General features: G+C 42.0%; 1 protein-coding gene across 9 annotated transcripts in view; it reads right to left on the bottom strand.

The window, feature by feature from the left end:
* DPY19L1 (dpy-19 like C-mannosyltransferase 1) overlaps nucleotides 1–26,492 on the bottom strand; it is a 135,416-nt gene that overhangs the window by 79,187 nt on the left and 29,737 nt on the right. For 8 of the 9 annotated variants that reach the window (XR_012157446.1, XM_073332901.1, XM_073332900.1 and 5 more), the window contains 5 exons: nucleotides 21,109–21,166; nucleotides 13,519–13,610; nucleotides 9,122–9,221; nucleotides 7,260–7,337; nucleotides 1,394–1,480 (listed from right to left, as the gene is read on the bottom strand). Coding sequence is in view for 8 of the 9 variants with exons in the window: in XM_073332901.1 (XP_073189002.1) it covers nucleotides 1,394–1,480; nucleotides 7,260–7,337; nucleotides 9,122–9,221; nucleotides 13,519–13,610; nucleotides 21,109–21,166 (415 nt within the window). In the remaining variant the exon portion in view is untranslated. The remainder of the gene's footprint in view (nucleotides 1–1,393; nucleotides 1,481–7,259; nucleotides 7,338–9,121; nucleotides 9,222–13,518; nucleotides 13,611–21,108; nucleotides 21,167–26,492) is intronic. The other variant, XM_073332903.1, reaches the window with a different exon arrangement.

The raw sequence follows: 26,492 nt of genomic DNA, 5'->3' as shown, positions 1-26,492 counted from the left end.
TTTTCCTCTTGTATACCCTCTTCACCATCTTATGATAGCAAGAACTCTTACCGTCAGTGGATGTTACGAGCAATAAAAATCAGAAATGGGGCATTAACTGAAGAGCTGTAAGAAGCCTACTCTACACCAGACTAATGGCCATATGACATCAAGATTTCATTACAAATGATTAAACAACAAAGCTTTTTTTGTAACTAAGGACATTTTAGCTAACAAAGGAGCCATGGGGTGGCTCAGCATCCCTTTTTCTCAGAAAAGATCTAAGAGACAAAAAGTTAAAATAAAAAGACTGAGACATTGGGTTACCCTCCATGCCTCCAGGATGGAACATCAAGAGAGACTGGGGTGGAAATAGGCTCTCTTTAGTGTCCTCCTACTAGCCTTGATTGATAATTTTGTCTTCTTCCTTCCTGGCGTAAGTACATGATTTGCTTAGGTAAGTTTTCTTTGTAAAAAATAGTGGTGAGGAATATACTGGATGACAAACCTTTAATGACAGGTTTCAGAGTAACAGCCGTGTTAGTCTGTATTCGCAAAAAGAAAAGGAGTACTTGGACTAACCAATTTATTTGAGCATAAGCTTTCGTGAGCTACAGCTCAAATAAATTGGTTAGTCTCTAAGGTGCCACAAGTACTCCTTTTCTTTTTGCAAACCTTTAATGGTTTAAATAATGCTTGTAGAGTGTTCCTGAGTGAGTGGGCCTTCCAAGACTGTTTTCATATTGACGCATACTTTCTGATTATTGTTGCTTCTGTTATTGGTCATACTGTTCTGTACTATTTGCAGTTTTGGAAAAAGTATACGTTTTAAGATTTTTTTTTTAATACTGCTTAAGCTTCAAACAGAAACAGAAGCCACAGCTTTTACTTTAAAGTCCAATCAGTTAATCACGTATACCTTGTGTCAGATGTTCTACAAAATTTGCCAGCATATAAATAACTTTTAGTACCTTGTAAAACGTGATTGTTCTAGCCTTACACATGAAAAAGCGTAAGTCCATGTTCAGTTTCTCTTGTGTCAAAGCTTTGATGTGTCAACATTTTACTGACTTTATTAACCCTTCCCCATTCCCCAAACATCTCCCAAGACCACTGTTTCCTCTAAGCTGTGCACGCGCACACAGACCCTAAACCCTGCACATACAGTGAAACACCGCGCACATAAAAATTTGCACAGAAGCACAACAATTTGCCCAGAAGAAATTTTTTGCGCACACAGCCTGTCAAAAATTAGAGGGAACATTGCCCAAGACTAACCTTATCGATCTCATGGAAGTATAATCTTTTCTAACTATTTAGAGAAGTTACAATTCTCCATTTAATGCGCCAATCCATAGATAATAGTGCAGAAGTACATTCCTAAGCATCTGAAATGAGTTCTTCCAAAACTTACCCAGATAACTGCTAAAGAGGCAGCATAATATGATGTCAATAACATTGAGTTGCCAAACATCAAAACGAAACACAGTGCAAGAGATGCCTGAAATAAGAAAATACAAAAATCTCAGAATATCTAAACCATCAAGTAATTCTCTCAAATACAACATATAGTATAAATAAAATAATTAATAACTGACAGCAATACCATGGTTTTCTTTAAATATATCAATATCTACATACTATGCAGCAACTCTCTAAGCTAGAGACCCAGTTTACAGACCTGTATTGAGACAGGTTAGTAATAAAGATTTTAAATGATGGCAATGTAGCAAATGTGAACTACTATGATGATACAAGTAACATGGAATAAAAGATTTAACAACAGAATAGATTTCAACCCCATTATATTCTTTTTTCATTTTCTTAAAAGCTTCTTCTGATGTTTTTATTCATTCTGTCAAGTTATTTTGCTAGATCACTTACATATGCTGATAGTCAGAGACTCTCAGAGTCCCGTGGACAAAGTAGTAAAGAAATTTTGAGGAGGAAAAAAAAGGAGAGGTTACTCACTTTGTCCAATAACTGGAGTTCTTTGTGATATGTGTTCCTTTCGGTACTCCACTTCAGATGCGCATGCACCCTGTACCTTTGATCAGAGATTTTTGGCAGCAGTGCCTGTTTGGCCTTCACATGCGCACTCAACATGCTTATGCCTCGAAGAGAGGCTGTATAGGACCGTACAGGTAACCCACCTTCAGTTCCTTCTCTACTGCAAAGCCCCACATAGGGAACTCCAAAGCAAAGTGGAAGGAGGGCAGATAGTGGAGCACCCAAAGGGGGACAAATCTTGAACTCCAGTTTCTGCATAAGGTGAGTAACTGCTCTTTCCTTGAGTTGTGTCCCTGTGGGTGCTCCACTTCAAAGTGACTCCTTAGGTCAAGGAGACGGGAGGTTTAGAACAGAGTCCAGCGCTGAAGAGAGAACTGCACTGTCTACTGCAGCATCTGATCTAGCAGCATGAACCAAAGCATAACGGCTGGAAAAAGTATGCACTGAACTCCATGTTGCAGCTTTGCAGATCTCTCAGCAACTGGAACATTCTTGAGTAGGGCTAGACAGACAGACTGCAATCAAATAGAACATGCAGTCACTTGCAGGGGCGTTTGAGCATCAACCAAACCATTACATGCAATAATACATCCAAAGAGTCTCTTTGGGAGATAATGTATTCCCCAGACCTATCCTCAATAGAAACAAAAAGTCATGGGGACTTTTGGATGTTCTGGTTCTGTTCAAGTAAAAGGCCAATGCCCTCTCAACATCTAGCATATGGAAGATATTCTACTCAGGAAACTAATGTAGCTTAGGAAAGAGAACTGGAAAGTGAACAGTCTGGTTAATATGAAACAGAAGCCGCCTTAGGTAAAAATTTTGCAGGGGGTTGTAATGATACATTTTCCTTGGAGAACACAGTCAATGGAGGACCTGCCATTAGAGCCCCAATCTCTCCAACCCTTTGTGCAGAAGTGAAGGTCACCAAAAAGACTTGTCTTCATGGACAAATGTAACAGAGCATGTAGCTAGTAGTTCAAAAGGCTGTTTCATGGGATGGTTAAAAACAAGGTTGAAATCCCAAAGCAGATTAGGATCACTAATCTGCAGGAAAAGGTTTGTAAGACTTTAAGAATCTCATTGTGATCAGATGTATGAAAATTAAGAAACCACCTAAACGTGTGTGGAAAGCTATTATTAATGCTAAGGGAACCTTGATGGAATTCAGAGACCTGATGTTTTCAATTCCAATAGGTAATCCAAGATTGTGGAAAGTGATGACTGGACAGGTGAAAAATAACAGAGGTTACACCAAAGATGACGACATCTTCATTTCTGGAAGTAAGTGTGTCTTGTAGATTTCTCCCTGCTATTTAACAGCACATGTTGTACTCCCAATGAACAGGATGCCTCTAATCCTGAGAGCCATTGAGGAGCCATGCTTTGCGTTGCAGAATGTTCAGATTGGGGTGAAGTGTTTGACTCACATCCTGAGACAGTCAAGAATCGATGGGGAGTTGCCACAGAGAGCAGAAGGTGAGTCTGACAAGTTGATATAATCAAAATGACCCTGGCTTGGTTGTGCTTGATCTTGTTGAGAACCTTTAAAAGGAATGACAGGTTTCAGAGTAGCAGCCGTGTTAGTCTGTATTCGCAAAAGAAAAGGAGTACTTGTGGCACCTTAGAGACTAACAAATTTATTTGAGCATAAGCTTTCGTGAGCTACAGCTCACTTCACCAGCTGTAGCTCACGAAAGCTTAAGCTCAAATAAATTTGTTAGTCTCTAAGGTGCCTTAAGTACTCCTTTTCTTTTTAAAAGCAATGGAATTGGTGGAGACACATAGAGAAAGACCCTTTGTCTATGTAACGAGAAAATCCTCAATCTCTAGGAGATGCCTGAGTCCTCCTCTGGAACAGAATTTTCTGCACTCCATGTTGCCTGCAGTGGCAAAAGGTTTCAAAGCTAGGACTATTTTGTTGGAGACTTGAGAGTCCAATTCTCATTAGCAATTTAGGGAAAAAATCCTCACTGACAGGAATGGCTCCTCAAAAGGAGAGGCACCTTTTAAAACCCATGTAGCCCAGCATCCCATATTCAAGAAAAAATACTGGACTCCTCAGAACCAGAAAAAAAAATTTTTTTGGAGGGGAGAAAGAAAATGAGAACAACAGTTCCAATAACTATAAACTACTAAACTAAACTACTACTTACTATAATAACTCTAAAGAGAAAACAAGAACACACTAAATTCCAATTCTGGCCAAAGGCACCTGAGAAGGAACCAAGCATGCTGGAACAATTTTTATAGTGGGGGTGCTGCTGATGGAAACCATGTATTTGGTGTTTATTACTACTTCAAGCAGGGGGTGTAGCAGTACCCCTAATTCCAGCACCACTAGAAGGAACTGAAGGCTGTTTGCCCACACAGCCCTAAATAACCTGGGTATGGGGCAGGAGTATGTGTAGGGTGCATGAGCAGGCCGGACAAGCAACACAACCAAAAATCTCTGATCAAAGGCACGGGATGCATGTGCACCTGAACTGAAGCACCCAGAGGGACACTACTCAAACAACAACTTAATATTTCTGTCATACAGAAAGCTGTACATTTCAAATAAACAACACCATAAAAACTGGTAAACCAAAAATTTGATGCAGCACTTTGGTTATAGGCATACTTAACCATATCATAGTTTTCTCCAATATTTTTTTTTATTCAGTTGTAGCTGTCAACTATGCTGTTCTGGCAAGAATTACTCTGGATTTTACAAAAACATATGGATTCACAGGCCCAGCCAATGTCTCAGAAGCTGATATTGAATAGCCCGGGGATGTGCTTCCAAAATCCATTAGAAGTTAAAAGGACAAAATCCATGAGGAGACTACTCCTTAAGAATCAGTTGAACCCACTGTGAGAGACCATAATCAGCAAGGGAAGAATCTGTAAGAATAAATTAAAACCCACTGGATGGCATAACAAAGTAAAGCATTAAATCTATAGAAGAGATGGGGAGGCACTAACACATATTGGAATGGGGAGAAGTGGAGGATGGAGATTGAGAATCAATTCCTGGGAAGAGAGAAAAGAATTCAAGAGAAGGACAGAAAGAACCAATGGGGGAAAGATAATCATAAGCCTATATTAAGTTGTTTCTTCTAGTAGGTGAACTATAGATCTTTGGATTCTCAATAATCTCCTCCTAATCAGTATATTGTTCAACAATGCATAATAGGATATTTCTTAAGTCTTAATGACTGCACCGCATTTAAAGCGGGGCAAACGTTGGCTGGGCTTGCCGAGGGAGGGCAGCTGTGCTTTATGGCTGGGGGGGGTGGGTGGAGGCGGTCCGAGACTGCTACAAAAGGTGAACGGTGGTCAGCTTCGCAGTGCTGACTCATCCCCCAGGAATGTGAGGTCTGAGGCCATAAAGGTGCAAGCTCCGGCGTGGGAAGCCCCTTTTTTCCATGCAGCAGGCAAGGCAGCACCCACCCTCCCTCCCCTAGTGGAGGCAAATTTCAAGTCGGGTTAGGACCTGCTGTGGGCATTGTGCTAGTCACTCCTTTTTAAGGGGGGCTGGGAAGGAATTTTTCCTGCACCACCAGATTGGCTTCGGTCGAGTGAGGTTTTTTTGCCTTCCCCAGAGTGGGTGTCAGGGATGACCTTTTCTGATAAGAGAAGGTGGTAGGCTATATGACGCAACTTATTTTGTAAGTGTGTGGTGGATGTCCAGTGCGGATACTCCATAGGGAAGGCATCCAGTGACCAAATAAATGGCCTGGTAAAGGACTCATAAGAAGGTGCTGGGTAAAGGAACAGAACGGGGGAAGGAGGTTTGGGGACTCCTATGATTGGTACAACAGGGAGCCAACCCCCACTCCCCGGTCTCATAGCTACCTTAACCCTCCTATGAGGGGGGTGGATAGTAAGGTCCAAACCATGGGTTGGCTGGAGGGACCTGGATGGAAAATGAAGTGGGGCTGGAGAAAGCCCCAGATAATGATTTGAATAAACATCGATTTGCCTGCACTGTACACTTTATCTGCCTGGTAGTCCCAGATCTCTATATAATAAAGTTGCAGCCTGATTAAAATCCATATCAAGTGTATCCTGTCCTTTTGGTATGCCCAGACAATGAAGCGTATTACAGCAATTAGACTCTTCAGGAAGATCCTGAACACCATGGAAAAATCCAGAAAATAATGTGGTAGCAGATGTTTCTCAAAATACACAAATACAGAAACCTGTAAATGCATGACCAATATCCATGGGTGCCAGGTTTGTATAATTTTTGGTGGTGCCCAGAACAGGTCCAAGTAGAGCTGTCCTGTCCATAGGACAGACCAGGGCAACCACCCCAGGCTCCACGCTTTGGGGGGCCCTGAGCTTCAGGGGGATGCAGGGTCCAGGGCGGTGCACCCCTGCGGGGAGGGGGACAGCTTGTCTCCATGCCCTGCACGCACCTGCAAGTGCCATCCCCGCTAATGGGAGCTGCGGGGACGGTGCTGTGGGCGGGGGCAGCGCGCAGAGCCTCCCCACCACCACCACGAGGGGCCACAGAGACGTGCCAGCAGCTTGCTGCTTCCGAGAGCAGTGTGGGGCCAAGGCATGCAGGCAGCCTGCCTGAGCTTGCTGTGCCACCGGACTTCTAGCGGCCCAGAGATCGTCATCAACTGGCAGAGGCTTCAGGATCAACCAGACGATCGCAATTGGCAGGCTGGTGACCACTGAATTGTATATCACTATGGATATATTTTTGCGGAGCCCCCCCCTTAGTCAGAGGCCCTGGGATGCAGCCCCTAAAGCCCCGCTTTAATCCGGCCCTGTTCATGACTTGTTCCAATTAACATCTTTGAACTGGCCATGATATTGTAGCAGAAGTGAACTTAGCTTTTACAATAAAGGGAAAACAAATCCGTGCACTGTTAATGATTTAGGATATTAAAATACTTGGTTTACATTTACATATTTGTCTAAATCATAAAAAGATTTATTTATTAGCAAGGCATCTCTAAAATATCTACTTCTACGACAGATTAAAATGTTGGTCTACCAAGTTTGATAGTATTCTTTTAAAACCAGTAATTTTTTCTTTTTTTTCCAATACACAATTAGTAAAGGCAGAAAATACTCAGTGGTGTATTTTAAAATGTCATTTTTGTGCATCTCAAGGTCTATATATGGACAGGGTTCTATTCCTTTTTTCCCTTCACTCTTAGTCTTACTTACAGTAACTCTTTATACTCACTACACAACTAATCAAAATATCTAAAACTAACTTCTCTTGACTAGCTGATTTGACTAGATTTTTTAAAAGGAAGTATTACCATATGTACACAAAGTATCTTCTGTAACTTGAGAAAGTCAATGTAACCAACAACATACACAGCAAATAACGAGGCTATCTGGAATTAAAGAGAGAAGATTAAACTAATTGAAAAGTATACATTCATACAGCATAAATACATTATTCAGCATCTGTAGCTCCTTTTAATGGCTAATGGCTTATGAATTGCAGCAACCCTTTGAATCAGGTAATCAGAGCACTTGCGCTTAGAAGCTACACATAAAGAGTAATTTTTCAGTGGGGAAGCTAGATATGATGACCAATGCTTTGTGTTGTGAAATCCAAGCCCTTACTTTTCCTAAACAGAGGTAAGTGCTTATCTACCTTCTATTGACTGAAATATTCTTAAAAGCCCCTGATTACAGAACTTTTTTTTTTAATTTGTGCTAATTAGCACTTCTGGGCTTACATTTTTCTCTAATACAAATGCATAAAGATAAGTATGTGCTGCCTAGAGATATATTTAACAGACTCTTTTAAACTACATTATATGCTCCTGGGGGAATTCTGTGCCACTGCATAGGTGCAGAATTCATTCCCCCCACAGATTTCTTTGCTTCCCCTGTCCTGTGGGGAGGATGGGACTGCTCCAGGGTGATCTCCGTCTTCTGTGCATCCAGTGGCCTGTGCTCCCACTGCCATGTTGGAGTCTCCACATTTATTTATTGACATATAAAACTGGCAGAGTTTTAAAATATAGTTCACAGAATTTTTCTTTTTTGGCACAGAATTCCCTCAGGAGTACTTAAATTTGCTAGTCTCTAAGGTCTCCTTTTCTTTTTGCGACTACAGACTAACACGGCTGCTACTCTGAAGCCAATTAAATCAGATGAGCTCTTTGCTGCTCTCAGACAGTAGTTACTGTACCTGGTAGCAGTAGGTACACCAAAAGTCAACACTATCCATATAAAATTAATGCTGGAATATATGTTAAACATAAAAAAATGTTCCAAGACATTTTAAAATAATTCCCTATTTGTATTAATCACCTTAGTTTATTAAAATATTTTTTTAATTTTAATAAGTTATTGTACTCAGATATTTTTATTTTTACTTTTTACACTTCAAACAATTTGGGCAGTGAAACTAAACATTTTAATTTCACTTTCTGGGTCTAACGATGGAGGGTTTTTTCTTAATATATGCATTTCTTGGATTAAAAGGCACATTACTTGAATTTCCATGCCTACAAAATTTTTGTAACTGAAATATTTGATTTAGTATCACAAAAATATTTGTTTTCACGTATGGTTTTGCAAAACTACATTTGGACTATTTCTATTTCTCTGGAGGCAGAGAAATCTGGGAAGGGCTTAAAAGGGGCAGACCTATGTTCTAATAAGGACAAACATTCTGGTATACTTTTAACTGTGGGGTTTTCTCTCTAAGGTGATTGAGATTGTGGGACAAGAAGGAGACAATTTTGAAATAACTTTGGAGATGTTAGGACAAGCAGTGAATGTGATGGTGCAATATGAACCTGAGAGCAAGAGAAGTCTGGCTGCTGAATTCTGGACTCTGTTTAGAGAACAGATATTAAGAATGAACATAAAATCTAATTTTGGTTACTGTGCTACAGAATGACAATGGTTGCTAAAAACATCAGAAGTCCTATGAATTCACTTGCCTGTACAAAGCAATCAATTTATCTAAATAAGGTAAAGATTCTACCTGAATCTAATTTTGCAATGAACTACACACTTGTCTAAACATACTGTGTATAGTGTCCCACTATAAAGCTTGAACTTATTATTCTGAAGCTACATACACACTAAGCTATTGTCCGGTGTACAGGAACAGAGGTGTGTTTAATACACTGATATTCAATAAAAATGGTCTTACTTGTGTCAGAAGGACAAACTGAGCAAACTGCCAGGGAAGCATGAAAAAGACATTAGAAACACACAGTGCAATCAAGCTTCCTCTATTAATATTCGGAGTCCTTGGGAAAAAAGAAATAGAACAGATACCAGTAAGTTAAACTATAATAGGCCTTTGCATTTCATCCAAAAGAGCAGCAGAAAATAGTATCAAAAAATTAAAAATTGCTTTGTAACTGGACTTGCAATATAAATTGACAACTGTGAACAAAACAGTCTAAGTAACTTTTGTATTAATTCCATAAGAATATAGAATATAAGAATAATTAAAATAATTAATTCTGACCCTCGTTATTTCATAGCTCACCTTTTGAAATAAAAGTAGAAGTTGAAGTAAACAAAAAATGTGCTGAGTGGCCCCACTAAATAAGTCATGATTCATCTCAACATTCATCTCAAAACTGCAGTATTTCGTTTAGAATTCCTTTCAGGCTTTATGAAGTGTTCCAACTCTTCAGGTTTCTCTAAAGATGCCCAGACTGCCTCAGTCTCATTGACAACATGACAGCCAGAATGATGCACCACTCAAGTGACAGACAAATATTTTGTGCAATACTTCTAGTACCGTATTATAAACACTAGGGATATCAATGGTATTTGAGGACAAGAGTTCAGAATTTGACCTCACCATATATAATTATTTAATCTCCACTTGTCTACCTACCTATGGGGGAGTGAAAATATGGCAATTATTTGGGAGTATATAGGGTTCTGTACTCAAGGGTCACTGGCATCACAAAAAGGCATATCTATGGGAAAAGGAGTAGAAACTTTCTTGCCAATTTGTAGCAGTCTGGGAAAACGGAGGCAGCCACCTATGAGGTTCAAGAACTTCCAAAGAAGGACAATCAGTTCCATAAAAGAAGAAAACTGTTTCCATGGGATATAATGCTAAAAAGAGAAGAATGCCCAGCTCATTCAGACTAAACTGTTCCATCTGCTAGAAGACAGCAAAGAAACTAGATAACTCAGCTGCAGCCAGACTTTCTATTGGGGTCTAATGTCACAAAAAATTTTAATTTAATCTATTAGGAGGATTATAGTTATAATCGCTTGTGTGAATTGACCCACATGTCCTTCCTTGGAAGTTTCTGAGCCTCTTGGATGGTTGCCCGTTTTCCCAAACTGCTGCAAGTCAGCAGGAAAGTTTTCTACTCCTTCTCCGACAGACATGCCCCTTTGTGGTGCCAGTGATGCCTGAGAGCAGAGCCCTGTAGCCCACGAATGGCTGCCATGTTTCCACTCCTCCACAAGAGGACAATTGGGGACAAAACTATATATGAGGCTATGAGGCAGGTGAGGCAATAACTATCTAGTTGAAACATTCTAATACGCTCACCTGAATTTGTACTGACCCATGGTGTCCTCTGACTCCATTTTTCAGTTACCTCAGTCACCAAATAAATATTTCATAATGAAAAACTGTCAAAGTTTCAAAATGCCCCCATGGATTTCTGTCTGAGTGACAGGGACCACCAATTAAAGTTTCATGGAACAGCCATCTTCTGGCCATATTTCATCTGTTGTGGAGAACTGGAACCTTGCCAACCAGCTGGAAGGACAGTATTGTGATCTCACTTTATAAGGAAAAGGGACTGAGCAGTGAATGTAAGAGCTATAGGCCAATCACTTTATCGTCCAGGCCAGGGAAGGTGTTTGCAAATGTTCTGCTGGCACGTTTGGAGCCCCTGCTCTGTGTTGCTCCCAACAGTCAGGCTTTACGAGGAACAGTTCCACACTAGATGCCACCAGCTCTCCGCTTGTAGTCAGAGATACACTATGAGTTCAAAAACCCCTGCACGTAGCATATGTCAACCTTACGGCTGCATTTGATTCAGTTGGCCGAGCAGCACTATAGAAGGCCTTAAAGGGCATAGATGTCACAACCACTCTGCTGGACTTGATTAGAGAGCTGCATAATGGAACCACTGCCCATGTACATCTGGGGAATCGGATGTCAGCATCTTTTAGTGAATTAGTATAACCTTGTGAGAGTGGTCTGTGAAAAGGGTCAGGGAAGGGGGCAGGAGGAATGGAGGAATATTCATGAATTGCAGGGCATATCCCAGTTCCAGCATGCTTAGGGTATCTGATGTAATGTGGGTCCAGGCATTTAGGAAGTGGGACAACCTGTTGCCAAAGGGAGAGAAGATCTCTGGGAGTGGTTTGCTGCCCTCGACCAAAGAATCAAAAAGACTGCTTGGAAGTTTAAAGTTGTCTGAAGGTCGCAGAAGTTGAAGGAGGTGAAGACAGGGGTCTCTTCTTTTGAGACCTAGAATGCCTTCTAGAGCTTTTGGGCTGTCTCACTGGGTAGTATGGATACCTCTGCTGGGCCTGAGGCCAAAACTGCTTCTTTATTATAGCAGGGGTATAAATACCAATTGATTTCAGGGTTATCCTGGAATCTTTTAGTGTTCAGAGCTTCCTCTGCTTTTCCCCAAAACAAATATGAACCTTCAGAGGGTGTGGGACTTCAGCTGGTATGCTCGATACCTGCAGCCATGAAACAGGGTGCATAGTGATAGCTGTCACGAGTCGCTGAGTCTGTTTCATCCACCACAGACCCCGAAGAGGAGTGGGCAAACAACCCTCACTATAAAAACCTTAAATTCCTTGTTCACTTTATCCACTTGTTCTGAAATTTAGGTCTCTAAAGCACAAAGGGGAAGTGTGAGGCATTCAGACTTGTTATGACTACTGATGATGGGCGGAGAAGGTGGGGGGGCAGGGCAGCTCTGCCCCCGCCCCCCCCGGCCCCTTTATGCTCTTGTGATTAGCAAAAGCACACGGCGGGCTCATGAGCCCCCACAAAGGGTATTGCTATGGGAAAAAGTTATCCAACTCTGATGCACTGGTGCCCACACATCTAGTGTGGAATGACAAGGGCAATCACTGAAAGAATCATATATATGATTTCTTGTTTGTACAGTAAGGCTGTGTCTAAGCTATGAGTTTATTTCATTGCCAATGTTGCTAACACCAATGTAGCTCCACTAGCCCAGTGTTAAAAATGTTGTGATCATGGGAGCCTGGCCTACACCAGTAGTATCACCTCCGCTACCAATGGTGGAGACCCATTAGTGTTAGCAATAATGGGTAATGTCTGAGGGGAAAAAACTAGTACGTACAAGACCATAGCCTATAAATGAATGCACTGTCTCAGGGATTCTGTTTTTTAACTCTTCACTCTTAATAACCACACATAAATTGGAAGCTACCTGAGAATAACGAGGAGTCCGGTGGCACCTTAAAGACTAACAGATTTATTTGGGCATAAGCTTTCGTGGGTAAAAAACCCCCCACTTCTTCAGATGAATGGAGAGAAAATTACAGATACAGGCATAAATGTATATTGGCACATGAAGAGAAGGGAGTTACAAGTGGAGAACCAGTGCTGAAGGCCAATGCAGGGCTAGTCTACACTGGCAGCACTTTAACATGCCTTGTGTGGTCACAGTGCAGCACTGGGAGAGAGCTCTCCCAGCGCTCTAAAAAAAACCGCACACACACATGCGAGGTGTGGCTCCCAGTGCTGGTGCACTGTCTACATTGGCCCTTTGCAGCGCTGCAACTTGCCTCACTGTTTTTTCACACCCCTCAGCGAGAAAGTTTCAGTGCTGTAAATTGCCAAGGTAGACAAGCCCTTAGTCAGGATGGATGTAGTCCACTCCCAATAATTGATGAGGAGGTGTCAATATGAAGAGAGGGAAAATTGCTTTTATAGTGAGCCAACCATTCCCAGTCCATATTCAAGCCCAAATTGATGGTGTTAAGTTTGCAAATGAATTGTAGTTCAGCAGTTTCTCTTTGAAATCTGGTTTTGAAGGGTTTTTTTTTTGTTGAAGTATGGCTACTTTTAAATCTGTTATTGAGTGTCTAGGGAGATTGAAGTGTCCTCCTACTGGCTTGTGTATGTTACCATTCCTGATGTCTGATTTGTGTCCATTCATCCTTTTACGTAGAGACTGTCTGATCTGGCCAATGTGCACGGCAGAGGGGCATTGCTGGCACACAATGTCATATATCACATTAGTAGATGTACAAATGAATGAGCCTCTGATGGTGTGGCTGGTGTGGTGGGGTCCTCCTCATCAATTATTGGAAGTGGACTACATCCACCCTGACTAAATTGGCCTTCAACATTGGTTCTCCACTTGTAAGGTAATTCCCTTCTCTTCATGTGCCAATATATATTTATGCCTGTATCTGTAATTTTCACTCCGTGCATCTGAAGAAGTGGGTTTTTATACCCATAAAATCTTATGCCCAAATAAATCTGTTAGTCTTTAAGGTGCCACCAGACTCCGCATTGTTTTTGTAGATACAGACTAACACAGCTACCCCTCTGATACTTGGTACCTGAGAATGTAGGTCAAAAGCAACATCTGAAGCACAAGGAATGGGTATGAGAAACTTTCACGGAGGGGTGGAGTCCACATCACACGTGTGCACTGAAAATAAGAATTAAATTAGTTCATAGTATGTTCTGCTACATTTTCATTTTTTCCCCACAAAGCAATGCATTTATGATTTAAAATGATCAACTACGGAAACTGAAATAGTACAAAAACAAACTAGATGAAGACTCAGTCATAAGTCAATAAAATAGTGTGTCACAAAACAAAACACAAGAGATGGAAGGAAGGAGCATGCATGCTTGAGTGAAGATGCAGCTTCGGGTCTCTAACGGTTGGGGGAGAGGGTTTGGGGGGTTTAACCACTACTACTGGCTCCTCCTCTTGACATGAGAGAACTAAAGCAAGAACAATATCTTACTCTTGCAATAACAAAAATCTGACAGCTTGGGAGCAGTTTTGTCCACCAAGAACAAAGATGCCAAAGTAGCACAGGTTCTCCTATCTTGCAATCCCTTATTTACAAAAACAGTCTTCGCTGAAATCAATGAATTATGCATGTGAATAAGGACTACTCAAACAGCAAGATTGTGACTAGCTAATGCAGTTACACATAAGAGTACACATAAGGGGAGCAGCGTGAGGGAAAAGCCAACACACTTGTGTGCCTTTGTTAGGTCTCCCACACTGCGGTTTAAGCATGGAGAGAAGAAAGCAGAGACTGTGCACCCAACAGCTGTGTGGAATGTACAGAAACTTGGCTCTGTTCACCAACACATAAGCCAGTAACATTGAGCAGCTGAAACTAAGTGTACCTGTTACATGGATGCTGTAAATTACTCCCCCACATCGCTGAGCAAATGATGAGAAGGCAAACCAATTGTGATTGAACCACAATTTCTTCCCAGAATGCTTTTGGGGTAGCAAAGCATGTAGCTGTGCCACCGCATATGGGCTAGGTTGAGCCTTTAGGCTCAGTCCTACACAAGGATTTGCAGAAATGAGATCCTTGGTTTTCAAAATTCAATTCCACCCAGGAGTTAACTAAAACTTTATATAACTTGAATATTTCTTTGCAGCATTTTTCCATTTCAAATTAATGTTATTGTGCAATTATACACAACAGGCTTCACGTTACTTCAACTTTTGAAAGATGTTCCTTCCTATACATAAGCAATTTAACTGTGTGAGAAAATTTTGTTTGAAAAGAACCTGCTGTAAGATGTACTACAAATTCAATACAGTATCTAAATATAAAACCTTTTAATAACTACATGAAATATACAAGCAAAGCTAGAAGAAAGCTGTCGGTCGGTAATTAAACCTATCAGGTATGTATTTTCCCATCCAACATTTTTAAAAGTAATCTTGAACAGACAAACATTTCTCCTTTGTATGCATTTACTGTGGCAATGGAAGGGGAATGACTTTGCTGGACTTTTACTAGTACCGAGACTTTTACTGAGGAACTGCTGGTAGCAATCAAAGGGTTTCTATGGACTTTTATTCTCATGTTAACTTAGGTATCAGCAATATTTTCTCTCTACCCCCATCTATGTCTGTCTTGATTAATAACTGATTAGACTGCACAGATTATGGTAGTATTTAATCTGCAGCAAGAGTATGTGTATCGCAACCAAAAAGGGCCTAAGCTCCCACCTAAATTTGACATATTACTTTCCAATCATACTTAAGAGGCCAATTAGTGCTGAATATGCTGTGCTCTCACACAGCAGCAATTCCCAATATCAGAGAAAACAGTGAAACAGAGTACGAGCCCAAAGGCAGCTCAAACTTGGCAGAATGTGGAGGAACAAATTTAAGTTGTTAGATGTCCCCTGCTAACACGCAAGACAGGAAGACACAGAGTTCAAGGGACAGATGCTGTACAAAGGAGGAAGGAGAGAGGTAGAGAATTTAAACAGAGGAAGTGGTTTAATCAAGGGAAGAGAACAAAACCCAGATTTAAGGAATGAAAATGATTATGAAATATTAAAACATCAGCTGAAAAAAGGAACCACACACAGATGGAGTGATAGGAACAAGCTGTTGAAACGGAAGCAAAACTAGAAAATAAGAAACAGTTTATTGAAAAGATATGAAGAAAAGAAAAACATTTTAAAGTGCAGTTTCACTCAGCATAGTGACTAAACACAATACTGTGCTGCTCCATGTTTGTCCTTAATTTCCAAATCAAATGTGTTCAATTGACAGATTTATTTTTTTCTCGCCCTTTTATTTATTTTAACTGTCAGCCATGCAAACAACTCCTGATCAGGGTCAGCCTGGATTTTCTCTTACTCTTGTATCACCAAAGTAATAAAAAGGATCTTTAGAGCAAATTATTTCCCCAGTTTACAACTATTCATCCAGATTACCTTCAAATTAAACCCTCAGTAATATCTGTATAACCCCATTAGTCTTCAAATGATTTTTAACAGGTGTAATCAACTGGAACTTAGTAAACAATTCTTTTAAGAATTAGCAAGCAGGAACTGAATCACGCTCATGCTCAGCTGTATTGGCTCTGCAGCACAAACATGTAAATGCTTATTTTTTGGTGAAGTAAGTAGATATTATGTTAAAAGCACAAATACTGTTAAGTGCTTTCATTTTTTAGTTATTTTTCAGAGTACAGCCACACTTAAAATGTACCTAACCTGCAAGATATAGAAAGGAAAAAGGAAAAAAGCTGTAAAAGCAAAAAGTGATACATAGGATGAGCAACCAAAAAAAGGGAGCATTTACCTTATTGCTATATTGACTTTACCATGAGTTATGCCATTTTCCAATGCTTGAAATGTAATATCGCTGTAAGGTAAATGTTTCTTTTTCAAGATAGCCCAAAGCAGCATATTTTATTTTATGCCAAAAGTTATTTGATATAACACGCAGACACCACACACACGTATGTGACTCCTTTAGCATTTTGTTGAAGCTATAACAGTGTTAATCTGTGGTCAAGGCCAGTGATGCCCACAGCTGTATGCATGTCACACACAGAGCATACCATTGGCAGGGCACCCAGGGCTCAGGCTGCTGGAAGGTGCGGCTGGGCAAGGTGCCAGTGGGGAACCCTGGCACCGAAGCCAGGCCCACTGCAGCAGCAAGAAGGAGCAGTGTTGGCTGTCTCAATGCCCACTCAGGTTTGGCCCTGCAGCCCCTGTCATGACAGGGAGGCAGACTATCGGACCAATACTGAGTGAGCAGCATTGCAATCTGGTGCATGGGGGTCACAGTGCCACTGAGGTTTGACCCATGGCTCCTCTATCATGACAGACGGGCCTCAGGGCCAAAACTGAGTGGGCAGTTGAGCAACCAGCACTGTTCCTCCTCACTACAGCCATGGGGCTGGCTCCTGCATCAGGGCTCCCCCGCCAGGGGCCTGCTTAGCCTTGTCCCACTTCCAGCGGCTGTGTCCCCCCTGCTCTGCCTGCAGGACTCACTAGTGACAGCCTCAAGACCTGCTAGTACAGGGAGATGTGGTGAGTGCCCACATAGGAGAGCTGGCCAGGAGAAGAGTGGTGGGGAAGCCTGGATGGGGCAGACACAAAGGGGTTTGGTTTTATGAACTATGTGAAAAATTTCTGTGTGCACCTCTGTAGAAGGAACTAATTGGAAAAGTCAAAGGACAATGGTTAACTTGCATGGTGGGGTGCGGCACATTTATACCTGTCTGCTACCCTTAGGAATCAGACATTTTTAGAACTTGAGAAGTTGTGCCTGTCCCACACAAGTGAGAATCCTGCACAAATGGTATCTTCAGAGAATAATTATTTTTGAACTTCCATTTGAAAGATATTGTATTAGCCATTTAGCTCCTCAGGTTTTTAATTAATCTTAAAAACCAAGACTGTTTCAATAAGATCTGACATCCATTATCAAGCAGTTAAAGAAGCGCTAATGCAATTAAATGTAGTTGAACATATTCAAAGACCTTTACCAAGCTCAGCTGAGCAAACTGGAAAAGGCAAAACTAATTTCAACTCAGGATGGAGCCATATGGCAACTAGATTCAATCTGAACAACAAGACACAAAGGTAAGTCAGGCAAAAAACAATTACTAATCTTCCGTACCTGCTGTTCTTCAAGATGTGTTGCACATCTTGAAGTCAGATCTGGCCAGCAGGCCTCCTGGTTTGCAATCCTAGAGCTGCAACCCCCCCAGTAGAATAAACCTTTCTTACCAAATAAATCCAATTTCTTGGGGTCCTTTGCTTTTGGTGTTGTACCTTGATGACCCTGCCTTTCTCTTCCATTGGCAGCGGGTACCACCAGGGAGCCGGGTGCGGAGGGGGAAGATGAGTGCACAAGAACTCATAGCTATGGGCAGGCACAAATATTCTATTCAGCTCTTTTTAATGTGGGGGGAAGGGAAGCAGGAGTCTGCCACAGGGCTTTAACAGGGTCCAAAATGGCCTGATTAAGAGGCAGGGCTACTTCTGATGGGCCTGCCACCACTAAAATGTCAACCAGATTATGGGAGGACTCCTTCACTACCTCTTGGTGAGCCCTATAGTCATCCTGGGGAGGTGACATGCCCGCTCCTGACACAGCCTCACAGAGGAGGAGGCGGCCAGCACCAGCTGAGGACACTCTTCCTCCCTTTCCACATTGGAGGGTCCTGCAGAACCAGTTCATGGAACTCAGCACTGGGTTCAGCATCCAAGTCTGGATTGGGTATTGCCTGATGGGGAGGTAGTGCTCTTCTTTCGGAGGCCACCAAATAGCAGGATCTTGAATACAATCCCGTAATTGAGGGGAAACCCCCACAGGTTCAAAAAGGTACTCAGTGCCAAATCTGACTTCCTCAGTTTGGAGGAAGGTCTCAACACTGCCTCCATGAGTAAAAACTTCACCCTGGCCTCCTGGTCCTTCTTTGTGTGAGACAAAGTCCCAGCAGATCTGGCAGTGGTCCCTGATGTGAGCCTCTCCCCAGCACTTCAGGCAAGTAGCGTACAAATCAGTTGGAGATATAGCATTGTTGCAGGAAGCACAGGGCTTGAAGCCCAGCGACCAGACATGCCTCGGCACCAGGTAACAGACCAAACTCTGCTAACTAAATGAGATACACAAACTACACTAAACTGACTAAAAACTGACTATTTACAACTATATACAACTATAGGAAAAGGAAGACCACTGAGAAAGCTTGCCGAAGCAAGAATAGTCCCAGCGATTGTCATGGCCAGTAAGAAGGATCTGAGGGGGCGTAAGATCGGCTGGCCGCTTTATACCTGCACTATGTGCGCACGGCACCAGAGGACACTTGAGCTGCCGTGATGGATACCACTAAGGGAAAAATCTCTGGTGACTGTGCTCAGGGTGCACACACCTACAGCGGTTCGCATACGTGCAATCACTCGAAGAAGAACACACGTTTCTCAGTAAAAAACCAGAAAACACAGCCAAAGGGCACTTAAAATCATTTATTCTTTCAAAACACAAGAGAGATGACAATAGTGGTGGAAAAAAAATCCCATGTTTATTTTCTAAAGGAATAAAGCTTTTTTCAAAAGCTTAGCATTATTTTTCTGCATAGACGTAGACAGTTTCTACATGATGTGTAGCCTGATAGAGGCTATAGTAGACTAAAAGAAAAGGAGTACTTGTGGCACCTTAGAGACTAACCAATTTATTTGAGATAAATTGGTTAGTCTCTAAGGTGCCACAAGTACTCCTTTTCTTTTTGCGAATACAGACTAACACGGCTGTTCCTCTGAAACCTATAGTAGACTAAACATCAGTATACTGACAGAAAATACAGTTCAACTGTGGCTATCTGAACCTGAATTATCTATTAAGTATTCATTATCTACTTTCAAAAACTAAAATGATATTGTAATCTATATAAAACTTGCTCCATTTGTGTGTTTCTTAAGAAAGATATATTGTGTTTTCTAAAACTATGAGGGATTGTTAGAAGAGGTATTTGAAAGGATACTGATGAGCAACAGTGGTGGCTGTCAAACAAACTCACTCTCATTGCGTCAGTGATAGTGTGATTTTTAGAGGTTTGTACATGCACCTCGAGATTGAAAGGTGCAGTTTTACAAATTGGAGAAATAAATATTCTAGACATCAGAATGAACACATTTATTTGTGAAATGTCTACTGACCAGAGGGGTCAAAGCCACATTTCCAAGGTGTTAAGGTACCTAAAGATGCAGGTTCCTAGTGAAATTTTCAAAAGCACCTATGCTGGTGAGGCACCTCACCTACTCACATGCTTTTGAAAATTCTACCAGGTGCCTACCTGCATCCTTAGGCACCTAAATACCTTTGAAAATGTGGTCTAAGTGCCTTATAGAATAATACAACCGTATGAATATACATTAAACAACTATGTTCGGCACAAGAAAGTTAATGCAACATTAGGGACACATTTTAATAGCGCCAGAGATGGTGTTCAAAGCTACAGTTTTCATTCTTACAGCAACAATAACTATGCAAACATAGTTTGAAATCCTGGCCCCTGAGAAGTCAATGGGAATTTTCCCACTGACTTCACTGGGGCTAGGATTTCACACATAGTATTGTCTTCTGAATACAGAGTTATGCATAATATACAGTGTATATACAGTAACCAATTTACTTCTTGGGTGGAGATGGAAATCAGTTTTTAATTTCCTGACTTTTGTGCAATTAAAATCTCAACCTGACACATACATCAGACTACATTTCTCCACAATCCACTTCCAATACCATCTCTTTTATATTTAAGGGGAAGAAAAGCGAAGCCAGAAGATTATTATTCAAATAAAAACCACCAACTACACTTTGATGGAAAGCTCTCATAATTATATTCAAATAAACTTGGATTATATTGGTAATAGCTCATCTTCAGTGATCACTCTCCTTACAATGTATATTTTTTCATGGTCTGTGTGTCTATATAAAATCTGCTCACTGTACTTTTCACTTTATGCATCCAATGAAGTGAGCTGTAGCTCACGAAAGCTTATGCTCAAATAAATTGGTTAGTCTCTAAGGTGCCACAAGTACTCCTTTTCTTTTTGCGAATACAGACTAACACGGCTGCTACCCTGAAACCTTGGATTATATTATTAGACAATAAGAATGCTGTTCATCTAAATTCAGTTTAAGGGCATTAGTAGAACAAAACCAACCAAGAATGCTAAGCCAACCTAAGAAAACAAGAAATGACTAAATAGTATTTATGTTTGTAGGTTCCAACATTTCTTATATGTTCTACCTTCCCTCATTAAAAATAGTTAGCTGAAAGATAAATGACATCAGTGCACAATATTAGTTACTGAGATTGATGTTTCGTAACGAAGGAGTTTAAAGTAGGGGATTTCTATAAAGAGTTCATCCACACGTAGGTATATGGGAAATTAAAACTGAAATTCAGTGAAAAAAAGCTCTATCTATAATGGCATCTTAAATACCACAAAAAGTTTACATTCAGAGGTACTTTCAAAATACTACATTTTTTTCTTTTCAATAATGTTTTCTTACCTTTAAGCACATGTTGAGATGTAAACTACAGGCATTCTCTATTTTTAAAAGAAAAGTCACACACCTGATTTAGTCTAAAACAATCAAAAATTTCGAAGTCTAAAAGACCTACCTCCCCATGATTGAAAAAGTAGCACGATACCGTAACTAGGCCTCCTAGACGGCTCCCACTGTGAAAAGAAAAAGAAAAGTGAGTGCAACAGAATTTCATAATATTCAAGTAATATCTTCTGAAACCCAAATTCACAAGATGTGTCCACACCCCAGAATATTTAATCTTTCACTTTTAAACAGACATTGTGACAGACATTTTTATTTGTTTACTTATTTTGAGGGGAGGAGGTAGAAGAGAGAATTACAATGTAAACCAGTTAAGAGTCTAGATAGGCAAACAATATTAGTTTTAGAACAGTCCACCCTTCTTCTGCACCCTTGTATTGTATGTCTTCCCTGCAGAACTCCTCTGAATTTTCCTTTAATATACATCCAGTGGAATAATCTGGTTACCTAGCTCTGCTGCAGGCTTCCCTCTTAGACCAACATTTTTAGAGGCAGCAACTAATTAGGTGTTCCTCATTTTCTGAGGGCCCAAAACTTGATCCAGCCAGAGCCTGCTTTTCAGAACTGCTGGGCATTTGCAACTTCAGCTGATGTCAATAGGAGCTGCAGATTCTCAGCACCTCTGGGAAAAAAAAATTAGGTCCTAGGTGTCTGAGTTTGGGCACCCAAAAAATGGGCACTCAAAGTTGGTGGACACTTTTGCAAATTTTGGTCTGAATCTGTGCCTTGTGTTGAATTGGGACTCTCTCTGTACAACTTATGAATTCTGGTTGATATTGTAAAAAGAAAAGGAGTACTTGTGGCACCTTAGAGACTAACCAATTTATTTGAGCATAAGCCTTCGTGAACTACAGCTCACTTCATCGAATGCATGAAAGCTTATGCTCAAAATAAATTGGTTAGTCTCTAAGGTGCCACAAGTACTCCTTTTCTTTTTGCGAATACAGACTAACACGGCTGTTACTCTGAAACCGGTTCATATTGTGAAGTTCTATTACAAGAAACTGATGTATTATTAGTACCTATATGTATGTAGATCTACCATTGCTGACAGGTCCTGCAGCAGGTACACACAAGACAGATTCCATGAAGAGTGTTTAGGACTCAATGACTAAGGCTGCGAGTCATTCACAGAAGTCATGGATTCTGTGGCTTTCCTGGACCTCCATGATTTCTGCAGTGACCAGTGTGACTGACTAGCCACTACTGGGGCAGTCTCAGGCCACCCTTCCCTCCTCTCCCACCCCAGCACAGGCCGCCCCCCTACCCCGGAGCATCTGCAGTGTCCCTGGGCCACCGCTGAGCGCCCACGGTGCCCCTAGGCTGCCCCCTGTCCCCGATGACCTGCAGCGCCCCCTCTCCAGGGCACCCAAGATTTAGTCAGGGGTATATAGTACAAGTCATGGACAGGTCACAGGTTGTGAATTTTTGTTTATTGCCCGTGACCTGTTCATGACTTTTGCTACATATACCCACCCATGACTAAATCTTAGCCTTATCAATGACCCTATTCAGGTGCAAACACCTGGGACAATGGGAAAGCTGCACCCTTAGAAAAAACATGTTAGCTGACTCCTCAGAAGGGAAGGGGAAGGGAGAAGCAGTGCAAACTTACCAGGAGTAGAACAGGCCAGATGACCAGGAAAGGTTTAAACATACACACACAGGAACAAAGAGTGTGACAGGAAGAGGAAGCCTGGGGAATGAGGACGGTTGCACAAGCTGGGTATACAAGAGAAATGCAGGCTGTTGCATATGGATAGTCTGTGGAGGGGCCTTCTAGAAAGCCTGCTGCCTTCTGGACCCGCATGGTTCCCCAAGGGCTCACAAAGGAAGGGAGAGCTAGTGAGGAATATTGTGGTTTCAGATGTTTATTATTTTGTATGATCTGTATTCTCCGGTGCTTTACATGATTAAGTAAAGAGCATAAATGTATTACACCCTGTGCAGTGTATGTGTGTGTGTTCACTGTTTCACAACTGCTGCACATTCCTGAGAGTTAAAATGTAACTAGAAACTTCACATCTTTTGGGTGGAGTCCTTGGAGAAGGGTATGTTTAAGTAACTGGGTTATCTCAGGGGCCAGCATTCATCCTGGGGGTCTAGGGCAGATGAGCTGAGATGCTCCCTTTCCATGAAAGCATAGCAGACTGAGCCTGTGCCCAGGAAATGTGCCAGAGGAGCCAAAGGAGGAAACAGGGCTGTAGCCTACTGAGACTGAGGGAAGCCTGAAACACCTGTTAAGAATCCAGAGCAGCAGAGACTTGGATTTTACTCACAACAGCCCTCATGAGTGGCACTTGCTAGGATATGACATGCTTCATTTTCCCATTTGTAAAATGAGGGATAATACTTCCCCTACTTCAGAGGTATTAAGATGATAAATTCATTAATGTGTAGGAGGCACTCAGGTGGCCACGCTAATGGGCACCACAGAAAAGTTCATGAAAAAAATCAATGTCAGATTCATTGCAGCATTTGGATGGTGTGAAGTAAATAAGGCATGGGATCCACACACTGAATGTTGAGGACAAAGATAAATCGTTAACAGCTGCCTCCTTTGCTAAGCACAGTACATCCTGTGCCTTGAAAGAGACAGGGGTCTCATGATGTAATTAGATTGCCATAATGAACAAGGGGCAGAATTAAGATTGCACTGACTACATGAAAACTGATATTTTCTAACTTTTGAGTGCTTGACTTTGCAGCCTTCCCATCATTCTTTCACATTTTTTCAAAATGGAATATACTACACACAGAGCTCCATGGGAGTGGAGTCATGTGAAAACCATCAGCCTATAAGCTAAATTACATCTTTCCTCAGCAATGACAGATTGTAGGAAAACCTAACTGAAAACCTGTACGGTAACTCCTCATTTAATGTCGTCCCGGTTAATGTTGTTTAGTTGTTACGTTGCTGATCCATTAGAGAACATGCTCGTTTAAAGTTGTGCAATGCTCCCTTATAACGTTGTTTGGCAGCCACCTGCTTTGTCCACTGCTTGCAGAAAGAGCAGCCCGTTGGAGCTAGCTGGTGGGGGCTTGGAACCAGAGTGGACATCAGCTCCCCTAAGTTCCCTGTGCGGCAGCCACCCAGCAGGCTATCAATTGCCTGGCAGTTCAGCTGTCCCATCCCCCACTGCCGTCTGCTGCTCCTGCCCTCTGCCTTGGACCTGCTCCAAGGAGCCTCCTGCTTGCTGTGCAGAGGAGGATGGTAAGAGGGGTGCTATTGACAGGGTGTCCCCCTCCTTCCGCTCCTATACCCCATCTCCACAGAGCAGGGGCAGCAGGGGGAAACTCGACAGGGCTCAGGACAGAGGGAACTTTCTGGCAGCAGCTGCTGTCTCAACTTGAAGAGACAATGTGCATCTCTCTCTTTCTTTCACACACACACACACACACACACACACGGTGTGTGTGTGTGTGTGTGTCTCTCTCACTCACACACACACACACGGGCTGCGTCTCCATCTTGCTCTGCCATGCTGTGTCTCCTCCCTCCATCCGTGCTGCCTTGTAGAGCGTGAGGCTACATTAACAAGAATGTGCTAACTCTTGAGGGCTCAGCCCAGTGCTAGTTCATCATTTAGCAGTAAGGCATTCCCTGGGAAATATCCCACCCTCTAACTCCACCGCCTCAGCCAAGCTTCACAATCACCATTGATGTGTACAGTATTAAATTGTTTAAAACTTATACTGTGTGTGTATATATAAGTATTTTGTCTGGAGAAAAAACATTCCCTGTAACCTAACCCCAACATTTACATGAATTCTTATGGGAAAATTGGATTTGCTTAACATCATTTCACTTAAGTAGCATTTTTCAGGAACATAATTACGAAGTTAAGCGAGAAATTACTGTACCAAAAGCTCAGTCAGGCCATCATGATCATCTAGTCTGACCTCCTTTGCAGAGCACAGAACCTCACCCACTCACTCCTGTAAAAGACTCCTGACCTCTGGCTGAGTTACTGAAGTCCTGAAATCATGATTTAAAGACGTCAAGTTACAGAGAATTCACCATCATTTTAAACGTGCAAGTGTCCTGCGCCCCATAGAATATCAGGGTTGGAAGGGACCTCAGGAGGTCATCTAGTCCAACCCGCTGCTCAAAGCGGGACCAATCCCCAACTAAATCATCCCAGCCAGGGCTTTGTCAAGCCTGGCCTTAAAAACTTCTAAGGAAGGAGATTCCACCACCTCCCTAGGTAACCCATTCCAGTGCTTCACCACCCTCCTAGTGAAAAAGTTTTTCCTAATATCCAACCTAAACCTCCCCCACTGCAACTTGAGACCATTACTCCTTGTTCTGTCATCTGCTACCACTGAGAACAGTCTAGATCCATCCTCTTTGGAACCCCCTTTCAGGTAGTTGAAAGCAGCTATCAAATACCCCCTCATTCTTCTTTTCCACAGACTAAACAATCCCAGTTCCCACAGCCTCTCCTCATAAGCCATGTGTTCCAGCCACCTAATCATTTTTGTTGCCCTCCGCTGGACATTTTCCAATTTTTTCACATCCTTCTTGTAGTGTGGGGCCCAAAACTGGACACAGTGCTCCAGAGGAGGCCTCACCAATGTCGAATAGAGGGGAATGATCACGTCCCTCGATCTGCTGGCAATGCCCCTACTTATACATCCCAAAATGCCATTGGCCCTCTTGGCAACAAGGGCACACTGTTGACTCATGTCCAGCTTCTCGTCCACTGTAACCCCTAGGTCCTTTTCTGCAGAACTGCTGCCTAGCCATTCGTCCGTAGGGGATCCTAGTCCCACGCTGCAGTGGAAGGCCAAAAAACCCAGGGTCTCTGCCAATCTGACCTGGGGGAAAATTCCTTCCCAACCACAAATATGGCGATCAGTTAGACTGCTGAGCACGTAGGCAAGACCCACCAGCCAGACACCTAGGAAAGAATTCTGTGTAGTAACTCAGAGCCCTCCACATTTAGTGTCCCATCTCCAGCTGTTGGGGATTTTTGCTACTGGCAGTCGCCGATGGGCCACATGCCATTGTAGGCAGTCCCATCAGACCATGCCCTCCATAAACTTATCAAGGTCAGTCTTGAAGCAAGTTAGGATTTTTGCCCCCACTGCTCCTCTTGGAGGACTGTTTCAGAACTTCACTCCTCTATTGGTTAGAAATCTTCACCTAATTTCGAGCCTACACTTGCTCAATGGCCAGTTTATATCCATTTGTTCTTGTGTTCACATGAGCACTTATGTTAAATAATTTCTCTCCCTCCCTGGTATTTGTCCCTCTGATGTATTTATAGAGAGCAATCATATCTCCCCGCAGCCTTCTTTTGTTTAGGCTAAACAAACCAAGCTCTTTGAGTCTTCTCTCATAATGTAGGTTTTCCTTTCCTTGGATCATATCTGTTCCCTTCTCTGCACCTGTTCCATGTTTAAGAAAGATTATGTCTAACTAGGAGACAA

This window comes from Lepidochelys kempii, chromosome 2, assembly GCF_965140265.1.
Source record: "Lepidochelys kempii isolate rLepKem1 chromosome 2, rLepKem1.hap2, whole genome shotgun sequence".
In the NCBI taxonomy this organism is placed as follows: Eukaryota; Metazoa; Chordata; order Testudines; family Cheloniidae; genus Lepidochelys; species Lepidochelys kempii.
The sequence above is the reverse complement of the archived record's forward strand: the minus strand, read 5'-3'. Positions and strand labels throughout refer to the sequence as shown.